General features: G+C 43.2%; 1 protein-coding gene across 1 annotated transcript in view; it reads left to right on the top strand.

Moving 5' to 3' along the window:
* Window positions 1-22,181, top strand: part of LOC136831091 (probable E3 ubiquitin-protein ligase HERC1) — an 801,341-nt gene that overhangs the window by 88,067 nt on the left and 691,093 nt on the right. Inside the window, exon 6 of the mRNA XM_067091041.1 lies at window positions 7,511-7,522. Within this exon, the coding sequence (XP_066947142.1) occupies window positions 7,511-7,522 (12 nt within the window). The remainder of the gene's footprint in view (window positions 1-7,510; window positions 7,523-22,181) is intronic.

Below are 22,181 nucleotides of genomic sequence, written 5' to 3'. Positions count from 1 at the left end.
GTGAGTTAAGTGCACACAGCCCACTGTGGGATTCAGGTTGCCAGAATGTAGATATTGGTTGATAAATGGAACATCTAATTGATTACAATAACTTATGTTGGAAATCAGTCAAGTTTGTCAGTTGTTAAACAAATACAGTAATGGATACACAGACCAAATTATTGAAACTGCAATAAAAAAGAAAATTGACAAATTTTGTATAAGTAACTTACCAAGTAATTACATTGCTATTAATTCCACTCGTGTGGCAGCTCAAAATTTAAAAGCCATGGTAGCGCTTCTATTGTTTTTGTATTGGCGACAGTCCTGCCCACTATCAGGGAACAATAGGGAACAACAAAGCGAAAGAGCTCAACTCATTTCTGCCGGCTCTTGAGTAACGTCGATGGTTTGCAAGAGCTCTGTTTTGAATTCTCTCATAGGTCTTTTGGTTATATCTCTGGATCTGGTGAAGTATTCTGACACTTGCGTAGCTTCTATTACTAGCCCTAACTTAGGGTTTTATAACCAGCTTAGTTTTTACTTAATTGTGAATTTATTTTGTCTGATTCCAGTTCCTCTAGTATTAGGTACACTCAGGAGGGGTGTAACACCAGATTAACTAAATCTACTTTCGACTCTCACATGATTTGTGCTAGTTGTAGGGGACATTCAAGTTCAAAAGAGAATACCTGTAATGAATGTAAAGACAGAATCGTCCTCACGAACCCTCGACCCCTCATCAGTTTTTGGCTCCCTGGTGCCAGAGCTCTAAGAAGCTCTCCTCTTCCAGGCACCACTCGCCTTCCGGGCACCCAGCGTCTTCATCCAAGTGCCTAGTACCAGTGGTTTCTTCTGAGTGCCCATTGTCTCCCTCGTGCTTGGCACCAGCTGACAAGCGCCCGGCACCAGACGAGTATTCGGCACCAACTGAGCACCCAACTCTCGCTCTGCCTTTGGCGGATATTATGGGCTTTTTGCGGAAGGCTCCTTCTTTGTCCAAGCCTCCTCAAGACCCTCTGTTGTCTCCAGTTTCTTCAGATGAAGAAGTGGATCAAGAACCTGCTCCATCGGCATATGCAGCTCTATTAAGGTTTTTCTTGGCCAGTTATCTGACCTTCTTTGCCCCAGCTGCTTCAGTTTCTCCTGCCTCTACCTTCCTCATGAGGAATCAGCCCGACGTCAGCTCTCATCTGCCTAAGATGGTACTGTCTTCTTCTAAGCAGGCTTTGAGGGAAGTCAATGACTGGCTGTCTCAGAAGAGGGAACAGGGCAAGGTTGCCTTTGCCTTCCCCCCCTACGAGACTTACACGCAGGAGATATCTTGCCTATGCCACAGGAGAAGCTCCCTCTCTGGGAGTCTCTGCTCCTCCCAGGGGGACTTCTCTGGCTTAGTTGACTCAGATCGTCGTTTGGCCTTCTTTTCTGCCAAGATTATGCTTTCTGCAGCAGAATTAGACCACCTTGTTAAAAATATCTTCAAGGTATTTGAGGAGGTTCCACCAGGGGTTATCTGCTCATGCTCTGACAGGCTTCAGACTGTCCAGAGACTTGACAGAGCAAAGGGCTTTTCAAGAGCGGCTGCTGAAGCTACCGCTAAATGCAGACGTCAGTCCTCCGCTAAACTTTAGCAGTCTGAGTAGACAGTTTTTCACAGGTGGTGTGCCAGACGTAACACCTTGTCTTGTAAGACATCTGTAACAGATATAGTGGACTTCCTTCTCTATCTAAGAAGTTCCAAAGGGCTCGCTCCTTCCATTATTGGTCGATACAAAGCTATGCTTAGTTCTGTCTTCAACACAGAGGGTTAAATTTGTCCTCTAACCAGTACCTCTCTGATCTCATTAAGTCTTTCGAGACTTCCAAGGAACCGAGTAGAGAAACTGTATCTTGGACCTCAATGTAGTTCTTAAATGGCTAATGGGCCCCTCCTTTAAGTCTCTCTGTTCTGCCTCTCTTAAGAACCTTACCAGAAAGACTATTCCACGTTGCTTTGGCCACAGCCAAACATATTAGCGAACTTCAGGCTTTCGACAGATGAGTAGGATTTGCCCAAGGAGACGCAGTTTGCACTTTTACCCTTGGCTTCCTGGCTAAGAATGAGGATCCTTCTAGGCCCTGGCCTCCTATTTCTTAATTAAGAATCTTAAGGATATCCTAGGACTAGAAGAGGAAGAAAGGGTTTTCTACCCTGTTAGGGCCTTGAGGCATTACTTGGACAGGACTGCCAAAATCAGAGGACCGTCCAATAATCTTTGGTGTTCGGTCAAGAAAATCCTTCCCACGCCCTGTCTAAGAACGTATTGTCGTTCTTCCTTCGGGATCTCATTATGGAGACACATGCTGGGATCCAAGAGGACATTCTGCCTTCCTTTAAGGTCAAAGCACATGATGTCAGGGCAGTCACCACCTTGTATGCTTTCAGGCACTGTGTCTCTCTCTCTTCAGTTGTACAGGCAACTTACTGGAAGTGTAAGTCTATTTTCGCTTCGCAGTATTTATGTGACGTTGAAACAGTGTATGATAATTGCAGTACCCTGGGACCATTATCAGTGGCTGGCATAGTATTGGGGGAAGAAGCATAGGGAGCATTCCTTCCTATCCTTGACTTCTTTGCCTTGATATGGGTGTTGAGTCACTGGGGGGGCCTGGGTGTACTATGTACCTGGAGTGCCCACCAGATTTTAGTGGATGGGTGGTGTTTTTGTTTTTCAGTGTAGGTGACATTGTTGTCTGGTTATTGTTTTTTGGTACTGCACCCAGGGCAAGGGCACCTGTCTTTTAACTTTGCAAGCCATCAGACTTTTCCTTCACTGCAAAGTCCCACTTGAAGTAGAATGCCCCAGGGCTCTTACGCCACGCCACTACGGGTTAGGATGAGCACCGACCAGAGACAGTAATCACCTGCAGTAGCTCCCTAACCAGGTAAGGAAACAACAAGCATTGTATTAATGCTAGCGAACTTTTCTATTTCAAATACATTACCATTACTGAATGTTTTGGAGTAGAATGTGCCCTTGTATCCCACCTCCTGTCGATGTGGGATTCAGGAATGTAATTACTTGGTAAGTTACTTATATAAAAATTACATTTGTTCCAACACAATATACAAACCGTTGGTCCTTTACATAAGGAATTGCTTTCAACGGAGCTGGAAACAGCAGTTGAACTTTCGAACAAGGTTGTTAGGCAGGTAACTACCGTCCGGGAGGCAGGAGTACCGCCTGCCCGGATGTAAACATTCCAATTTGCTTTCGGCCGTTGTGGCTGCAGACATGTTTCTTGCTTTCTGCCCTGACTGCTGTTGAATTGTTTTCCTGGTGGGGTCTTTATTGTTTTTCCTATTGCTATCATTATGAATAATGATAAACTCTGTAAGCCCTCCTTCCCTCAGCATGTATGTCCTGGGGTGGGAGGGAATAAGTGCAATAGCTTCCACTCACATGTAGATATGGACCCACATGCCCTTAGCCCCACCTGCAGAGGATGTGTGTGTTCTCGCAATTCTCCATGCTCTGAATGTTGTTCCTGGTCTGCCAAGCAGTGGGCGAAGTTTGAGGGGAGGAGAGTGTACCGAAGGAAGCCTGCGAAGACGTCGTCTGCGGGTTATACGCCCCCGACGACTCCCTTGGTGGTTAACCCGTCGGGATCGTTTCTCCCTCCTAGCAAGCTTCCCCATCTTGCTGCCTCTCCTTCGGGTGAGAACTACCCCTCCCCTTCCTCACTCGCTTCGTCAGGTGTGGAAGGCCGCGGGGGAGCAGACAATCAGAACATCCTCTCTGGGGCATCTCCTTGCTCTGGGTGTGAATTTTTTCCCCCGGAACGAGTAGAGGCTTCTGCTTTTGACCTGACTTTTTCTTCAGGTTTGGCAGTGGAGGTATCTCTCAGTGGCCAGGTGTCTGACCTTACATCTATGTGGCTACACCTGGGTCTTCCTGGCGTTCCATCATTGGAGGGCTTGCTATCACATCTGTTAGGTGCTCTGGTGACGATCCATGCAGCCACCAAGTCCAGCATGTCAACCATCACCATGACATCGTTTGGCAAGCTGCCTGCAACGGTGGCCTCGCACCTGGGCATCCAGGTGTCTGCCGCTCCTGCCACACTCCATGCCATGCCGCTGCCTCCTGGCTTCCTGGCCCTGTTATCTCTGCCTGGCCCCTCAAGAATGGTCACATCATCGGTGCCGTACATCTCCATGCCTGCTCCTACTGTTGCCGACCCACACTCATTCCCAACTCTGGTTCCGGCTCCTGGTTGTACTGACTCTCAGCCTGGCCTGGCTCCCGCTCATGCTCCACCTGTGCCCTCTCCCCACGCACTGGCTACTGGCTTTCCTGGCTCCCGCGCTATTCCACCTGCCCTGGTAGTTGCTGGCCCAATCACTGACGTCTCCATTATCCAGGTTGCGCCCACTTCCCTGGCTCCCCTGGCTACGCCTGTGTCGTCTGCTGCTCCCTCCTGGGTGGGGGACCTGACCGCCATCCTGAAGACGACGACGAAGAAGAGGTCTAGGAAGATGTCATCGTCTTCATCGTCCTAGTCTTCTTCTTCTTCTTCTTCTGAGGCTTGTCAGCCAAAGAAGAAGCAGCCTGACTCTCACCCCACCCCCAAGAAGTCTCATCCCAAGACTTCTAAGGGACTCCTTCCTTCCACAGGGAAGGCAGTGGGATCTCTCGTCAGCTCTTCCCAGTCCACGGGCCAGGGAACCGATTCATTGACCCCCGGGTCAGTCGTATTGGGAGCTGAGGGTGTGCAGACCATGGTTTGCACTCCCACCGCTGTGCTGAAGAAGTCCGCTTCTAAGGACAGCTCTGCGTCAGACACTCGTTTGCAAGCCACTCCGAGTACCCGGGTTTCTAAGGAGGCCCGGATACCCCTGTCTGGTACCAGAGAAACCTCTCTCCGTACCGACTTGGGCACAGGACGGGAGAAAGAGTCCAGGCAAGCAGGTGCTCCGACTCTTCCTGCTAGCACTTCTTCAAGAGCCAAGCAAGGTTCCCCAGGAAGGTGCGCTGGTCTCTCGGGTCCGGACACCTGGCGAGATGGAGAAGAGGCCCCCTGCTCAGTCTTCCCGTCTAGAGGACAGCACAAGTTCTCACCAGCCAGCTGCATGCTCGACCCCTCCCAGTCCCCAGCCACGTTTGTGTGGCCAGCCTGGCTTGGGACATGGCAGCGATACGGGGCTGAGACCTGGATAGTGGATGTCCTTTGGGAGGGATGTCTACTACCCTTCGAGTCTTGGCCACCCCTCAGCAACACTCTGGTCTGTCTCTGCACCTACATCCAAGGATCACTAAAGGATATTGCACTAATGCCAGAAGTGCAAGCCATGCTGAGCAAGGGTGCTATGGAAGTTGTGTCGGATCGGTCCCCAGGCTTTTACAGCCGAATCTTTCTTGTAGAGAAAGCCATGGAGAGTTGGAGACCGGTCATAGACCTCTCTCCCCTGAACCGATTCGTTCGCCGGACTCGGTTCACGATGGAGACGGCGCGATCCATGCTCACATCCATCAGGGAGAACGACTTCATGCTTACGGTGGACTTGAAGGATGCGTACTGTACAGTAAACCCCCCGATTCGTGTTCTCACGATTCATGGACTCACGTATTCACGGATTTCTCTTTGGAACATATCTACCAATTATTTGCGGAAAATTCGCCACTTCGCTGTATTTTTTCACTGACAAATATTCACTAAATACAGTACTGTACTGTATTTTCATCTCATTTTCATGACTAAATGCACTTTTTGTGATAAAACTATTAAAATACTCAGGTAATGCTCGAGTTACGATAATTCGCCTTACGATAATTCGATTTTGCAATGGGGTAAGCAATTAATACGGATACCACAGTCTTATTTGTAAAATATTTTTAAATTTCACACGGGCGCAGGCAGCAGCGTAATCAGGCAGTGAAAGAGACCAAATTACAGTAGACATTTTTTCCTCCATCTCTTTACTCCATCCTCTAGTTAAAAAAGTAGAAGAGAATGATAAAAGTATTGTTAGTAACGTTATACTCTTGCGTAAATGCGTACAGCCATAAACAACCGACCAAGAAACTGTTGTTTTGCTCATAACCGAATCAGATAACAAAAGCCTTTTATCTGGTATTTCAACCATGGTACGGTAATAAACAATTACCGTACGTTATGGTACAATTGACGTTAAGTAGAATAGGACTAATATATTTTTACGTCATACCCTTATTCAGTATGGATAAAAGATCGGTAAGGAAATATACTGCTAAATTTAAGCTGCAAGTTGTAGCTGAAACTGAGAAAACAATGTTCAGGCTGCTAATGACTGTACTGTAAATTATTGTGCATCGGCAACATGGATTAAACTCGATCGTAATTAAAATGGGAGAGAAAGTATTTTAATCAAAACTACTGTGCATGAAAGAACACATTTTTACGCTGATAAATGGTAAATACATAAAGCTTGTATTATGATGAAATCAAGTGAAAATAGCGAACGGAATCTTGAATTTTTTTTACACAGAACAAACGTCCCCAAACGACCATCGTCATCTACTGATGAAAATAATAGAAAAATTAATTTCCCAACGAGACAAATTTTAGCTATATTTCGACTTAAAAACACTTCTTTTACGAAAAATAACCTTGCCTCATGTAAATAAAGTATCTAGAGATACATTTACGCTAACTAGAAGCAAGAATAGCGCTCAGAACTGAGTTAAATGCAGTGAAGTAAATGCCACATAAACATTTCCAAACCAAAACATTGATCTTTATGATTGCAATTTTTAATACAAAAGCAGTATAAGAATACTGTATATTCAATATCATTGGATAAAGTGAATTAAGGCATAACATTTTAAAAGATCCATGGAAAAGATGCATATTCGTTATTTTGACATTTGTAGAATACAATATGTGAATATAGAGGAGAGTATAATGTAGGCTATGTTACCATGTTTGTAAACAATATACCATAGTGTAGGCTTTGCTAATTCTTGTTTGTTATTCAATTTCTCTATGTATTGAATTATCATAAGTCACTTTGCATGAACCTCCAGAATTAGCTGATATTAATAATTACTATACCATGCATGTAAAGAGTATATTTTATAGTGTAGGCTAGGCTACCATATATGTATACAGCAGTACATGGCACCGAATACCCTAGTGTAGGCTAGGCTATGTTCGAGATACATTTTGGTATCTCTTACGGTTTTTCTCACAAACGATGGTTTTTTTCTAACCTAACCCTATCGTAAGTAGGATAATACCTGTATAAGCATTTTTAGTTTGTTTTGTGTGTGTTTGAACTATCAAAATAGGCAGTTCTAAGTGTTTTTAGAAGGGTTCTAAGTATTCATGGGTATTAGCTATTCGCTGGGGAGGGGGCCGGTTTGTGGTACACATCCCCCGCGAGCATGGGGTGTTTTCTGTATTTCCAATGCCCATTCATCTGTCCTCTCGCAAGTACCTCCGCTTTATCCTCAGGGAGACAGTCTTCCAATTCAGGGCACTCTGCTTCGGGCTCTCTACCGCTCCCCAGGTGTTCACGAGTGTTCTCTCTCATGTCAGCTTGGGCCCATTCGCACGGGATGCATCTACCGAGGTATCTTGATGACTGGCTGGTCCTGGCAAGCTCCTGCTCGCAGTTGCTACAAGACAGGGATTGGCTCCTCAGGCTTTGCCGCGAGCTTGGGATCATGGTAAACCTCAAGAAATCAGATCTCAACCCCAAGTAAAGGATAAAGTACGTGGGCACGGTGATAGATATGGTAGCAGTGAAAGTCTCCCTCGTACTCTCGTATCAGCAAGTTCAGGAAGGCAGCACAACTGCAACTGTTCCTGTCTCGACAGGCGTAGCCAGCTTGGCAATGGCAAGTCGTCATCAGTCACCTGTCATCATTGGAGAAGCTGGTCCCCCATGGGCATCTTCACCTGTGGTCTCTACAATGGAGACTAAAGGAGTATTGATCCCAGTCCCGAGACCCCCATTCCTTTCTCATCCCTCTTTCCAAGGAGGTGAGAGAGGACCTAGACTGGTGGATGGACAACAGGAACCTCTTAATAGGCATATCTCTACATACTCCCCCTCCGGACATGCTTCTTTTCTAGGACACATCGACCGAGGGATGGGGCGCACACCTGGAGGAGTTGCTGACTCTGGGAGTGTGGCACTGAGACAACAAGCACCTTCACATCAGTATCCTGGAACTCAAGGCAGCCTTCCTGGCTCTCCAAGAGTTCTGGGATCGAGTGATGGGATGCTCCGTGGTACTGAGGAGTAACAATACCATGATAGCGGCATATGTCAACAAGCAGGGGGGTCTAGTTGACGATGCAGGTGCACAAGTGGGCGCTGGCTCTCTCAGTAGAGCTGTCAACCAGGTACATTCGGGGCAAGATGAATGCCATGGCAGACAAGCTCAGCTGCTATAATCAGGTGATGGGAACAGAATGGTCCCTTCACCCGGAAGTCATGGAAAGGCTGTTCGATCTATGGGGGCGTCCAGTCATCGATCTGTTCGCCAACCAGCACAACAGGAAACTTCAGGTCTTCTGTTCAGTCGCGCCAGACCCATGGGCTGCTGCAGAGGACGAGTTCCAGCACCCGTGGGACAACCTCAACGTCTACACCTTTCGTCCGTTCTGTCTGATTCGTAGAGTGGTCAACCAGGTGATGATCACTCCAAATCTCAGAATGATTCTGGAGGCACCGAAATTGCCTCAGGCCATTTGCTGTCCCGACCTGCTAGCCCTCCTTTCCAAGGCTCCGCGAGAGATTCCCCCCTGACCCAACCTGCTGTGTCAACCCCACATAGAAGTTCTTCGTTGGAGGGGTGGGTAGAGCTGTCGCCTAGCACGCTGTTGACCCAGTGTTCGATTCTCCTACCAGCTAATGAAGAATTAGAGGAATTTTTCTGATGATAGAAATTAATTTCCCGTCATAATGTGGTTCAGATCCCACAGTAAGCTGTAGGCCCCATTGCTAGGTAACCAGTTGGTTCTTAGCCGCGTAAAATAAATCTAATCCTTCGGGCCAGCCCTAGGAGAGCTGTTAATCAGCTCAGTGGTATGGTTAAACTAAGTTATACTTGCTTAACTTAACCCCACATAGAGCGATATCACCGGGCAGTGCAGTCCCTGTGTCTTCACGGCTGGAGGTTATCCACCATTTCCTGCGAGCAAGAGGCTTTTTGCGTCGCACAACAACGGAGATGGCCGGGTACCTCAGACGATCCTTCGCAGCAGTATACCAGGGAAAGTGGTCCGTCTTCTGTGGTTGGTATCGTGGATGGGGTATCTCTCTGGTTGGAGCTACTGTTCAGCAGGTCGCTGACTTCCTCGTCTTTCTTCGCCGAGAGAAGCATCTCTCTGTTTCAGCTGTAAAAGACTATCGGGCCGCACTTGGCCTAGTCTTGCAGCTGAAAGGTGTAGATATCTCATCTTCCTTCAAGATTTCCCTACTGATGAGAAGCTTCAAAAGGTCTTAGCCCACCCAGGGATCTCAGGAGCCAGACTCGTGCACCGTACGAGCCTTTACGAGAGTCCTCAGACAGGGATCTGGCCCTCAAGACTGTCTTCTTGCTGGTCCTGGCATCGGCAAAGAGAGTTGGTGAACTTCACGGACTTTCCTTTGATGTTAAACACTCGAGGGGATGGGGATCAGTCACGCTTGATTTCATCCTGGATTTCGCGGTGAAGACTCAGATTCCTTCGGTCCCTGATGCTCGGTTCGAGTCTTTAACTATCCCCTCCCTAGAGTACTATGTTGGTAATGATCCAGATGAGATGCTACTGTGTCCTGTTAGAGTGCTGCGGCGCTATCTGAAGAGAACTCGCCGCCTCCAGCGTGAGTGTCGACGACTCTTCGTTAGTACTGGCCCAACCAAGAAAGAAGTGCCGAAGAACACGATCTCTTTCTGGCTTCGTGAGACGATAAGGAGAGCATATTCTGCTGCTGGAGAAGGTGACATCGATAGGCTTCTTCCGAGAGCTCATGAAGTCCGCAGCATCAGTGCATCCCTCACATTCCGGAAGAACCTGTCAGTCCCACAGGTTTTGAAGGCAGACATGTGGTCCCAACAGACCACCTTTACTTCCTTCTACCTTAGGGATGTTGCACACAAGTCCTTGAACACTTTTTCCTTGGGTCCTGTGGTGGCTGCTCAACAAGTTGTGTAGCTTACTCAGCTCCTGTAACAGGACAGGTTGCATCTCACCTAAGATGTATGGTGGTTATAGGGAGAATGATTTGGAGTGACTGGCCTCTCTTCCTTCTCCTCATCTCGACTCTTCCTACAGGCAAGGAGCAGATGTGTCGTTACATGCTTGATCTAGCAGTCGATACAGGTAAGCACTCAACTAGAGCTTCCATTCTATTTCCCTTCAGGATTATAGAAGCAACCCCACTCCTTCCCCTTGCAAGGGTGGGGAAGACCATGACAATAAGACAAACCCAATGTTTGTGATTGCCTTAATGTCACCAACTTTAAAGTTCTTCCTAGCCTACTTTGCACGAACTGACGCTTCCTCTTTCATGCAAAGGGAACCAGAAGTCTGACAGTTGATCTCGCGTTTCTTACAACCGGATCATTTTGTCAGAGGCAGTTTTACCTTCCTTGCTCTATCGACCAGGAAGGGAACACAAGGTGTGGTGAACTCCAGTCAGTTCATAGAGACTCACTCAGATTCCTCCCTCCAACCAGGGAGTCTTCCTAATGTAAAGGACAGACGGTTTGTATATCGTGCCAGAACAAATCACAATTTTTTTAAGTAAATTGTATTTTTCCTAACTATACAAACCTGAGGTCCTTTACATTACATTTCATGCCCACCTCATGCCACCCCTCAGTCTGACACCTGGGCCGAAAGGCAAATTGGAATGTTTACATCCGGGCAGGCAGTACTCCGGCCTCCCAGACAGTAGTTAACTGCCTAACCACCTTGTTCGAAAGTTCAACAGGCGTTTCCAGCTCCGCTGAAAGTAATTCTTAATGTAAAGGACCTCAGGTTTGTATAGTTAGGAAAAATACCATTTACTTTAAAAAATTGTGATTTTGATAAGAAAATAAAGATTTACAGTGAAACCCCCGTATTCGCGGGGGATGCGTCCCACACCCCCTGGCGAATAGGTCAAATCTGCGAATGCGTACAACGCCCCTCTAAAAATGCTTATACCTGTCTACCATGAAGGGTCAAACACCAAAGTATGCCTAAAAATACCAGCCTACATCAAATATACATTAAACTATTACCTTATTACTGTATTAATCTTTGAAATGATACTGTTAATATAATTTCCAAGCCATCTTAAACATTTTATCATTACATTTATACGTACGTACTGTATGGCTTACAGCTGAAGGTGAAAATAATCCAGTCCCCCCTACATATTCAGCCACATGTTTTCTTTCATACAGTTATAAGCCGTCCCGTTTTCTTTTCGGGGGGAACCATTGGTATTTACGTATATGGTATGAAATTCACAAAAAGAGACAAATTTAAAAAAACGTATGCACATTTTAAAAAATTTAACACTACGTATATTTGTACCTGTCTACCATGAAAGGTCAAACACCAAAGTACTGTATGCCTAAAAATACCAGCCTACATCAAATATACATTAAACCATTACCTTATTACTGTATTAATCTTTGAAATGATACTATTAATATAATTTCCAAGTCATCTTAAACATTTTATTGTTACATTTATACGTACGTACTGTATGGCTTACGGCTGTAGGTGAAAATAATCCAGTCCCCCCTACGTATTCAGCCACGCACATTATCTTTCATACAGTTACAAGCCATCCTGTTTTCTTTTCGGGGGGAACATTGGTATTTACGTATATGTAATTCACAAAAAGAGAGAGAGAAAAAATTTTTTTAAAATTTATTCACATTTAAAAAAATTTAATGCTACTGTACTTATATATTAAGATTACTACATACGTAAATCATGCCGGTACTCACCAGCGATGAATGTTGATTAAAGATGATGATGATGAATTAGCTGTGCAGTGCAATGAATGACAGTGAAGATATGACTGCACAGCAAAGCAGAGGAGTTACAACTCATCTGAGGGTGCCCCTCTTCACCTTCAGGAGGCGCTTCAGGAGGCACTTCTTCAATTGATTTGGAAGGCACGATTTCAGGCGGTTGGGGAGACACTTCTTCAGGCGATTCGAGAGGCACTACTTCAGGCGATTGGGGAGGCACTTCTTCAGGCGATTCGAGAGGCACTACTTCGGGTGATTTGAGAGGCTTTGGAGGGGCCTTCTTCTTCCATTTGATGAACATGGTGATAGGCAGCTGCTGTCGCTGCTTTTTCATGATGGTGAGAGTTTGATTATAGGGCTCCCATGCTGAATCAAGGATGTTTGAAAACTTTAAGGAGCGTTCCATAAAAGGATCCCATGTTGAAACTTACTCCTGCATATCCTTAATCATTCTCTTCATGTGGGACAGACGTTCCAGTCAGGCCGCTCTCCTCTTCCTCCTGCTCCTCCCCTGAACCTGGCGTATCTTCTTCCTCACTGGCAGACTTCGTCAGCTCTTCCAAATCCTGGTCTGTCAGGGGGTCAGAGTGAGCATCAATAAGGGTGCCGATTTCATCCTTGGTGATGCCCTTGAAGCCTTCCCCACCTAGAATCCTTGCCGACTGGACAGCCTTATTAATGGCCGAATGTTGAATTTCTTCAGGAGAGAAGCCCCTGTAATCATGAACACACTCCGGCCACAACTTGTTCCAGCATGCGTTCAGGGTCTCCTTCTTCATGTCATTCAGTGATCGGCTGATGATGCTCAGACATGTGGCAATCGTGAATTTACGCCAATATTCTTTTTAGCGTAAATTCACTGTACTGTCCATTGCAGTTACAAGGTGCTGGAGGAGTTCGGTATAGAGTGCCTTGAAGGCACGGATCACACCCTGGTCCATAGGCTGGAGGAGAGAGGTGGTGTTGGGAGGGAGGAACTCCAGCTGGACTCCCTTGTAAGAAAGATCGAGAGGGTGGCCACCAGCATTATCCATAATCAGCAACACCTTGAGCTCCATGGCCAAGTCATTCAGGTATTGCCTAACTTGAGGGATGAATCTCTGATGGAACCAGTACTCTGTGAGGACTTTGGTGATCCAGGCCTTAGGGTTATGCATCCAGAACACAGGAAGCAATGCCTTGTTCTTATTCTTGAGGGCCCTGGGGTTTGCAGCCTTGTAAATGAGGCCTGGTTTAAGCATGAAACCAGCTGCATTCCCACACATGATGAGGGTAACCCCATCCTTCTGGGTCTTGAATCCGGAGGCTTTAGCTTCGTCCTTCATAAGGTATGTCTAGGAAGGCATCCTCTTCCAGAACAGGCCAGTCTCATCCATATTGAACACCTGTTCTGGATGGTAGCCCTTCTCCTCGATGATCTTCTTGAAGGCCTCCGGATATTTCAAAACTGCTTCAGTGTCTGCAGATGCTGATTCCCCATGCAGAGTAACAGACTTTAGGTGGAACCGCTTTTGAAATCGGTGGAACCAGCCCTTGCTGTTCTGGAAACCTTGAGACGCTGATGATGGTCCTGCTTGGGGCTCTTCCCCCTCTCCTTCTGCTGGTTCATCAAAGCCTAAAAATTCTAATTCACCTTCCTCAACGCCTTCCTATGCCTGTACTACGTCATCGCCTTCCTTAGCAGTTGCTGGTAGAGTTGTTGTGCTTTCTCGCAAATGATGTTGGAGTCGAGGGGCACGTTTTTCTTCCGGCAGTCCTTTATCCAGATTGCCAGAGCAGATTCCATTTTCACGATTGTTTTATCCCACACTGTCTTTGCACTACTGAAGTAGCTCATACTCACAGACTTGCGTATCTCCGCCTCTTTCTTCTTGATATATCTCACTGTGCTCTCATTAACACTGAAATGGCGGTCAAACACGGCAAAACTTTTGCCCTCCTTTAACATGTCAAGAAGTTTCACCTTCTCATCAAGTTTCATAACAGTCTTCTTTCTTTTAGACTCTTTGCCAGAAGGCTTTGAAGGAGCAGGGCGTTTTTTAGGAGGCATTTTAGGGCCGATTACCGCTGATGCACAAAGATAAAAAATCAAAACGGACAGAAGCACGGTTTCACAAGGTAAGATGCTGCGAATTTATACACAATCTGAGGAGGATGCCGTAGAGATCTCCCAGAATTCCGTGTTCGCGAGTTGGTTGTGAATGTTCAGCCAATCAGCGCCAAGTGAACAGCCAATCAGCGCCAAGGAAAATGAATGGTGCTTCTGGATTAGCTGCTTTGCAGATGACAGCCAATAGTGTGTTGAGTATCACTGGTCCTGGGTACACCGCGTCCAGCATCGCGATTTCTTTGTATTTGCAGAGAGGTGGCTTGGGTGAAGCACTTTTAAGGAAAACAAATATATATTATTGAAATTTTGCTGTGTTTACGTTAATATATTACAGTACCGTAATATCCGATAATTAGTAAATCATTTTTCAACTTACAAAATGTACTTACAGTAGTCATTAACCCTTAACGCCGAGCCTCTATTTACAAGTGTCTGCCGTATGCCGGCGGCGTTCGAGAGTTAGTGCCGAAGCGGAAAAATTTTTTTTTCAAAAAATCACAGCACACTTAGTTTTTAAGATTAAGGGTTCATTTTTGGCTCCTTTTTTTATCATTGCCTGAAGTTTAGTGTGCAACCACCAGAAATGAAAAAAATATCATTATCATATATAAATATTGAAATATATGACAGCGCAAAAAAAAATTTCATATATAATTGTATACAAATCACGCTGTGAGCTAAATGGTTAAAGCTAATGAGTTATTTTTTTTCTTTGTATTGTACACTAAATTGCGATGATTTTGGTATATAACAAATTGTAAAACGATCAAAGCAACACAGAGAAAATATGATCACAAAATGATGCATGAATTCGTAATGTGCGGATGTAAAAAAAAGCTTTTTTCAAAAATTCACCATAAATCGAAATATTGTGCTAGAGACTTCCTGTTTGTTGAAAAATGAAGGTAATTATTGAATATTACTAGACTGTAAGTGTTTTAGCTTACAATTGCAATTTTCGACCATTTCGGTCGAGTTAACGTTGACCGAAGGTCAAATTTTTTCTACTTATCGTGATTTATATGAAAATATTTCAAAACTGATAAAGGCTACAACCATGAATTATTTTTTGTTGTATTGTACATGAAATTGCGCACATTTTCATATATAAAACTTTATGTAACAGTTATTAGAAAAACGGTGCAAACATTACGACAAAGTGACGAAAAAATTTCTGAGATTTTCGGCCAAGTTACCGCGCGGACATAAGGAAAAAGTTTTTTTCAAAAATTCACCATAAATTGAAATATTGTGCTAGAGACTTCCAATTTGTTGCAAAAATGAAGGTAAATGATTGAATATTACTAGAATGTAAGAGTTTTAGCTTACAATTGCATTTTTCGACCATTTTGGTCGAGTCAAAGTTGACCGAAGGTTGAAATTTTTTGTTGTCGATGTACGGTACATCCACTCGGCACCCAACAGACAATTTTAGTCGATGTACAATACGTCCAGTCGGCGTTTAAGGGTTAAGTAGAATAGGACTGATATATTTTACATTATACCCTTATTCGGTATGGATAAAAGATCGGCAAGGAAATATACTGCTAAATGTAAGTTGTAAGCTGAAGCTGAGAAAACAATGTTCAAGCTGCTAATGACTATAAATTATTGTGCATTAGCAACATGGATGAAACTCTACCGTAATTAAAATTGGAGAGAGCATTTTAAAACTACTGGGCATGGAAGATCACATTACTGTATTGCTAATTTTACCCCCAATAAATGATAAATACGTAAAGCTCATATTATGATGAAATCAAGTGAAAATAGCGAACGTAATCTTGATGTTTTTTACACAAAACAAACTCCCCCAAACAGCCAACGTCATCTATTAACAAAAAAAATAGCTGAGTTAATTTCACAACGAGACATGTTTAAGTTATATTTCGACTTAAAAATACTTCGTATAACAAAAAATAACCTTGCTCCATATAAATGTATCTAGAGATTCCTTTACACTAACTAGAAGCAAGAAAAGCGCTTTGAACTGAGTTAAATAAAGTGAAATAAACTTACCTCGTAATTGATTTCCAAACCAAAACATTGATCGCTATGATTGCAAATTATAGTACAAAAGCAATATAAGAATATATACAATGTTATTGGATACAGTGAATTAATGCATAACATTTTAAAAGATCCATGGAAAAGACGCATATTCGTTATGCTGATGTGAATATACAGTATAATGTAGGCTATACTACCGTATATGTATACGGTATACTATAGTGTAGGCTAAGCTAATTCTTGTTTGTTATTCAATTTCTCTTTATATTGAATTATCATAAGTCACTCTTCATGAACCTCCAGAATTAGCTGGTATTAATAATTACTATACCGTGTATGTGTAGAATATACTTTATAGTGTAGGGTAGGCTACCATATATGTATACTATACATGGTACTGAATACCCTAGTGTATGCTAGGCTATATTTGAGATACATGTTTTCCAACAAATGATGGGTATTTTTGGAACCTAACCCCATCGTAAGTAGGATAATACAGTACCTGTATAAGTATTTTTAGTTTTTTTGTGTGTGTTTGAACTATCAAAATAGGCAGTTCTAAGTGTTTTTAGAAGGGTTCTAAGTATTCGCAGATTTTAGCTATTCGTGGGTGGGTGTGGTACGCATTTCCTGCGAATACGGGGGGTTTACTGTATACACCGACGGGATCTAAGTCATAATACGGAGTGGGATATGCTGCAATATCCCAAGACAAAACGTATCAGTTCTCTCTACCAGATAATGCCACGGTATTTACAGCTGAGTTATGTGCAATAGCATCAGCCATAAAAATAGTTAGAGAAGCCTCATGTAATAATTTTGTGATTTATAGTGACTCCAGAAGTGCTATAGGAGCTATTCAAAGCAATAATAAAAAAATAATATTGTTCAACAATTTATGTTTTCACTTCATAAATTGTATAATAATGGAAAAAATATTGAGATATGTTGGATCCCTGCCCATGTAGAGATTAAAGGAAATGAAGAGGCTGATAAAGCAGCTAAAGAAGCAGTTCACGTGACAAGAGCAAATTTAGACATCCCTATTAGTGACTTTATAAGGTATATAAAAACAATCATTGTAAGTAAAGGGAAAAATATATGGAATGAAGAACCTGAAAATAATAAATTAAAACAGATAAAATCCAGTATTAGAAAATGGAGTTCGTCATATCAGAGAGAGAGAGAGACACACACACACACACAAGTAATTCTGACGTGTCTTTGAATAGGCCATACTCGTTTGACACATGGACACTTAATGAACAGCCCATGTGGCCCTCCTCCCAAATGCCCAGAGTGCAAAGTGTTGATAACTGTGAAACATGTATTGTGTGAATGTCCAAAATATAACCTGCAGCGATTATCAAATTTTGGAAATATTTCAGCGAAGGAAATTTTGGCAGAATCTATTACATTTTCAGTAATACCAATTTTGATGTGAAACATGTATTGTGTGAATGTCCAAAATATAACCTGCAGCGATTATCAAATTTTGGAAATATTTCAGCGAAGGAAATTTTGGCAGAATCTATTACATTTTCAGTAATAACAATTTTAATGTTCATGAGGAGCTATGATTTAATTGATAGAATATAAAAAGCAAATAATAGAAATATGAAAACCGCTAGGGGTCTGATGAGTTTTAAAACAACTAATTTTAAAATTTTAATAAATTTATTTTAAATTTTAATATATTGTACCTTTTTATTGAGTATATATGGAAACGGGAGTATGTATATTTATTGCGTGAGTGTGTTCCAGTATGATAGCGTGTGTCTCTGTGCAGTTTTTAATTTCATTTTCACTAATTCATCACTATATTGAATGACCTGTTTGGTCCCAGTGCTAGGCTTCTAACCTAGACCTGTCATTTCATCCAAACCCTTTGGGCCAGCCTTATGAGAGCTGATAGTCAGATCAGTGGTCTGGTTAAACTGTTTTAATAATAATATGTTACATATGCATAAAAAATTTGTCTCAGTGAGAGAGAGAGAGAGATATGAAATACAAAGAACATAACCTAGATTAATACAAAGAACATAACCTAGATTAGTAGATGAGTGAGAGAGAGAGACTTTTTGGCCAGGTGCTAACCCTTTCTTTTTATGATAACAGTTACGCCTTCATCCCTCCCCCTAAGTCGGATACAGAAAAAGATCAGGGATTGAACTAAAATCTTACTGATTCACAATACTTTCTTTAATATTAATAATAATATTTGAAATTTAGTAAATCATTTATTTATCATACAAAACAAATAAACATATTACATATACATAAAAATTCTCTCATCTCAGTAAGAGAGAGAGAGAGATAGAGAGAGAACTGAGAAAAGAAGGGGGGGGGAGAGAGAGAGAGAGAGAGAGAGAGAGAGAATTATTAATTTTATTATTAAACTTAATATTATTATTTAAAAATTAGTACAGGCAGTCCCTGGTTATCAGCAGGGGTTTCATTCTGACGGCATGATGATAACCGAAAATCACAGACGGTGTTTTTTCGGTGATTTTCAGTTACCAGCGCCTCTGTTAGGTATGTATTGACCCCAGTACCCAATTATCAGTGCCAATAAGCGGAAATCAGCAATTTTCGCTGCAGACAATTGCTGATTTTAGTCGCCAGACAAGTTCTGTAAAACTGGATCGCTGATAACCGAGCCCGTCGATAACCAGGGACTGCCTGCACTGTAAATCATTATTTTATCATAAAATGTATATGTACATGCAGTACAGTATTTGATCAGGAAAATATGAAAATACAGAATATTGCTTTAAAAAATCCACGAATGGTTGAGTTTTCTCACGAATAATTTATAGATAGGTGCCACAGAAAATTCCGCAAATCGCTGAATCCGCAAATTGTGAGAATGCAAATCCTATGGGTTTACTAGTCACATCCATGGCCGCGGGAAGACGAACGTCGGCCATGGTCTCTCCTTGGAGATCGCAATTATGAATGTCATTGAGGCAAAGGACGGTGAGTCTGCATGTCTGACTCCCCGGTGTAGAACCATGGCCGTTCCATCCACATGGCCATGCCTATCCCCACAGCTCTGCCTATTCCCACGTCCATTTCTGTCTTTATGGCTGTGCCAATCTACACGTCCATCTCCGTGAGAATCAGAGGGGAAATCACTATCTTTCTTGGGCGAATGTGACTTAGAACGAAGGTAAGATGGACGTCCAGAAGGCCGAGGACTGACTGGAGTGGAAAGATGGACATGGGAACTCGAAGGTGAATGAGCATCCCTAACAGCAGAACATGAAAAAGAATGATGAGAGACATTGTCCGTAGGCAAGAGCACGGACGCAGACGTGACGAATTCTGAATGTGTGAGGGTAGAACTGTAGAAGAATCCACCACTTGGGATTTCTTGATTGGAGCTTTGTTGTCTTTTCTCTGAACTTGGGAAGACGGAATCACTAGCTTTCCCCTTGGAACGAGATTCTTGAAGATGTGAGGTGGACGGACGAGGCACATCACCGACAGGAACAGGTACTGTACACGTATGGGAGAGCCACGGACGTGTTCTGAAGACAACGGAGAAATGTAGATGGTCCTTCGCTTCTTGGGGTGAGGATCAGCAACAAAGTCTTTAATTCTCCTATGTCTGATTGGGGAAGAACGAATAGGAGGAGAAGATAAAGAGGACAAAGAAGACGAAGAAGAAGAGGGAGATCTACTTCATTCCTTCTTCAGAACACATCCGTACTTCTCTCAAAAGACTGAGTCGACTCTGTCAAACACAGCCTGAACAAGAGAGTATGCTGATGGAACAGCAGCAGATGACGTCATTACAGAAACCAATGACAGCTGAGACTCAGAGGAGCAGACAAACTCTGTATAGGAGCTGGGATAGCTGTTGGTACGGGGAACTGTAATGAGCAGGAAACCCGAGAAGCTGTAGGCTTAACGGGAGGCGACCCAAGATGATGCGCTGGAAGGTCTAATGGCCTCATACCTTAGGGAACAGCGTGAGACCCAGCAGAGTGAAGGCCGGGAGGGCTAGGAACTGACATAGCGGCTGACACTGGAAAGCAAGAAGACATGAAGTGGGATAATAGATAATAGACCATCTAAGGTTGGTATCCCTGATAGCCCTAACGAAGCCCAAACATTAGAAATCTGCACATATGAACCTGGAACAGATGAAGAAGATGGCGCTGCCTCCACCCTCCTGGGGGAGGGGGAAGCTTCCCACCTGAGAAATAGGGGGCAGCATGAGGAATTAAATCTCCTGACCCCTCCCAAAATTTCCAAGGACGAGGCAGTGGAAGAATGGAAAGGGGTAAAATCTTTCAAGGAAGAAGAAGCAACTGGAAGAGGTCTGGACAAGGGAGAAGTAGAACAATGAGGAGCTTGACAAATATCCATCAGAAGAGGAGAGAACCCTTCCCAAGATGACATCTCCAAATTCCTCTCATGCTGCTGCTTCTTGGCAAAGATCCTCCACTGCTCAGGAGACCAAGAACGACACTCAGCGAGGGTTAGTTACATTACAAGAATTAGATCTGCATCTACCATAAGTAGAATGGGGATCGGTCTCAAAGGAAGCAAGAAAATGCGAACAAGGATAGGTTGCTACACCAGGACATTTCCTCTGAGGATTAAGGGAATGCTTAGATGAGTTTTGGGATTGCATTATCAACAGCCAAAACACACACACACAAAACACACAATATATCAATGACACAAAAATCTCAAACCAAGGAAACACTGTAGGGGCTTTTTATAGTACACAATTGGGGCAGTATGATGGGAACAGTTTTGAAGGTTATTAAATTTAACTCTGATTTTCCTTAACCTAATTTATTTCCTTAACATTACACTTATTTCCTACTTACTCTTAATATTTACCAAAACAATCTTCCTATACTTAAACTTAGCCTAACTTAATACTACAGATCACCAAAACCTTTTAAACCTAACCCTAACTCATCAATCTTAATACTACCAAAAGAAACTTACTGTACTTAAATTATTTACAATTCCAAATAATTTACAATTCCAAATTAAGGGGATCTCCACCCCTAGTACTCAAACTTTATGTAAAGTTTACAGACAGACCTTCATGGTGGGTGTCTCTGTATTTAATCCTTTATACTGTGTCAACTGTCAGTGAATAATACACGACTGGATTTTGGTGCCACCTGTTTCCTTTTCCTTGTTCTTACACTCAACCAACCATCCCCAGTCTTAACTATGGAATCACTATCACCACATTATATATTATTGGCAGAGGAAACTATTCATTGGCAGCACCCCTTAAGAATTCTCATCAACATTAAACCCCAGATGCACTCAGCACACAAAGTTTGTCCAAAAAAAATCACTCCTTGTCTTAGATATCACTCAGCTTGATGTTGTTGCACAGGGCCCTCAACTTCAGTCTCCTAACCATTGTAGTCCCTAGAGATGGCACTTGTCAGCATCCCTCATCTTCATCGTAAGATGCCAACAGAAATCTCATTCTACAGTTGAAAGGGAGCTCCACTATCAATCAATTCGACTGCAATAAAAAAAGACAAAATAAACAAACACTCAGATGAACAACACATTCATAAACAAAACATACACACAACAACACAATGGCAGAAAACACATCATCAAAAGTAAATCTTATCACACAAACCCAACTTCCAAATACTACCACAACACGGGCAAGAAAGGAAAAACTGGCTTTAGGGAGGAGAGCAAAAAGTACGTTCTCCTCTGAAGGCAGTAAGAAGAAAACTAAATATGTCACGGGGTTGGAGACTAGGTCGCTGTCCACTTCCTCCCTCATCCCCGTGACGTATGCCAGATGCCACCAATTCCTCGCATCAACAATTTCCTATTGTTTTGTACCAGTTTCCAGCTGTCACCAGAAGATTTATCCTAATGTTAAGGGCCAGGTGTGTTCCATAATGAACAATTGTCAAATTTTTAAACTGTGTTTTTCATACCTAACAAACCTGTGGTCTTAACATTAGGATAAATCTTAATGTTAAGACTGCAGGTTTGTTGTCTATGAAAAATACAAATTGATTTAAAAATTTGTCATATTCCACGCGAGCCGAATATAGACTCTGCCATATTGGGCATGAGGA

This window comes from Macrobrachium rosenbergii, chromosome 48 (assembly GCF_040412425.1).
Source record: "Macrobrachium rosenbergii isolate ZJJX-2024 chromosome 48, ASM4041242v1, whole genome shotgun sequence".
NCBI lineage: Eukaryota > Metazoa > Arthropoda > Malacostraca > Decapoda > Palaemonidae > Macrobrachium > Macrobrachium rosenbergii.
Note: the sequence above shows the minus strand (reverse complement) of the source record. Positions and strands in the feature narration are given on the sequence as shown.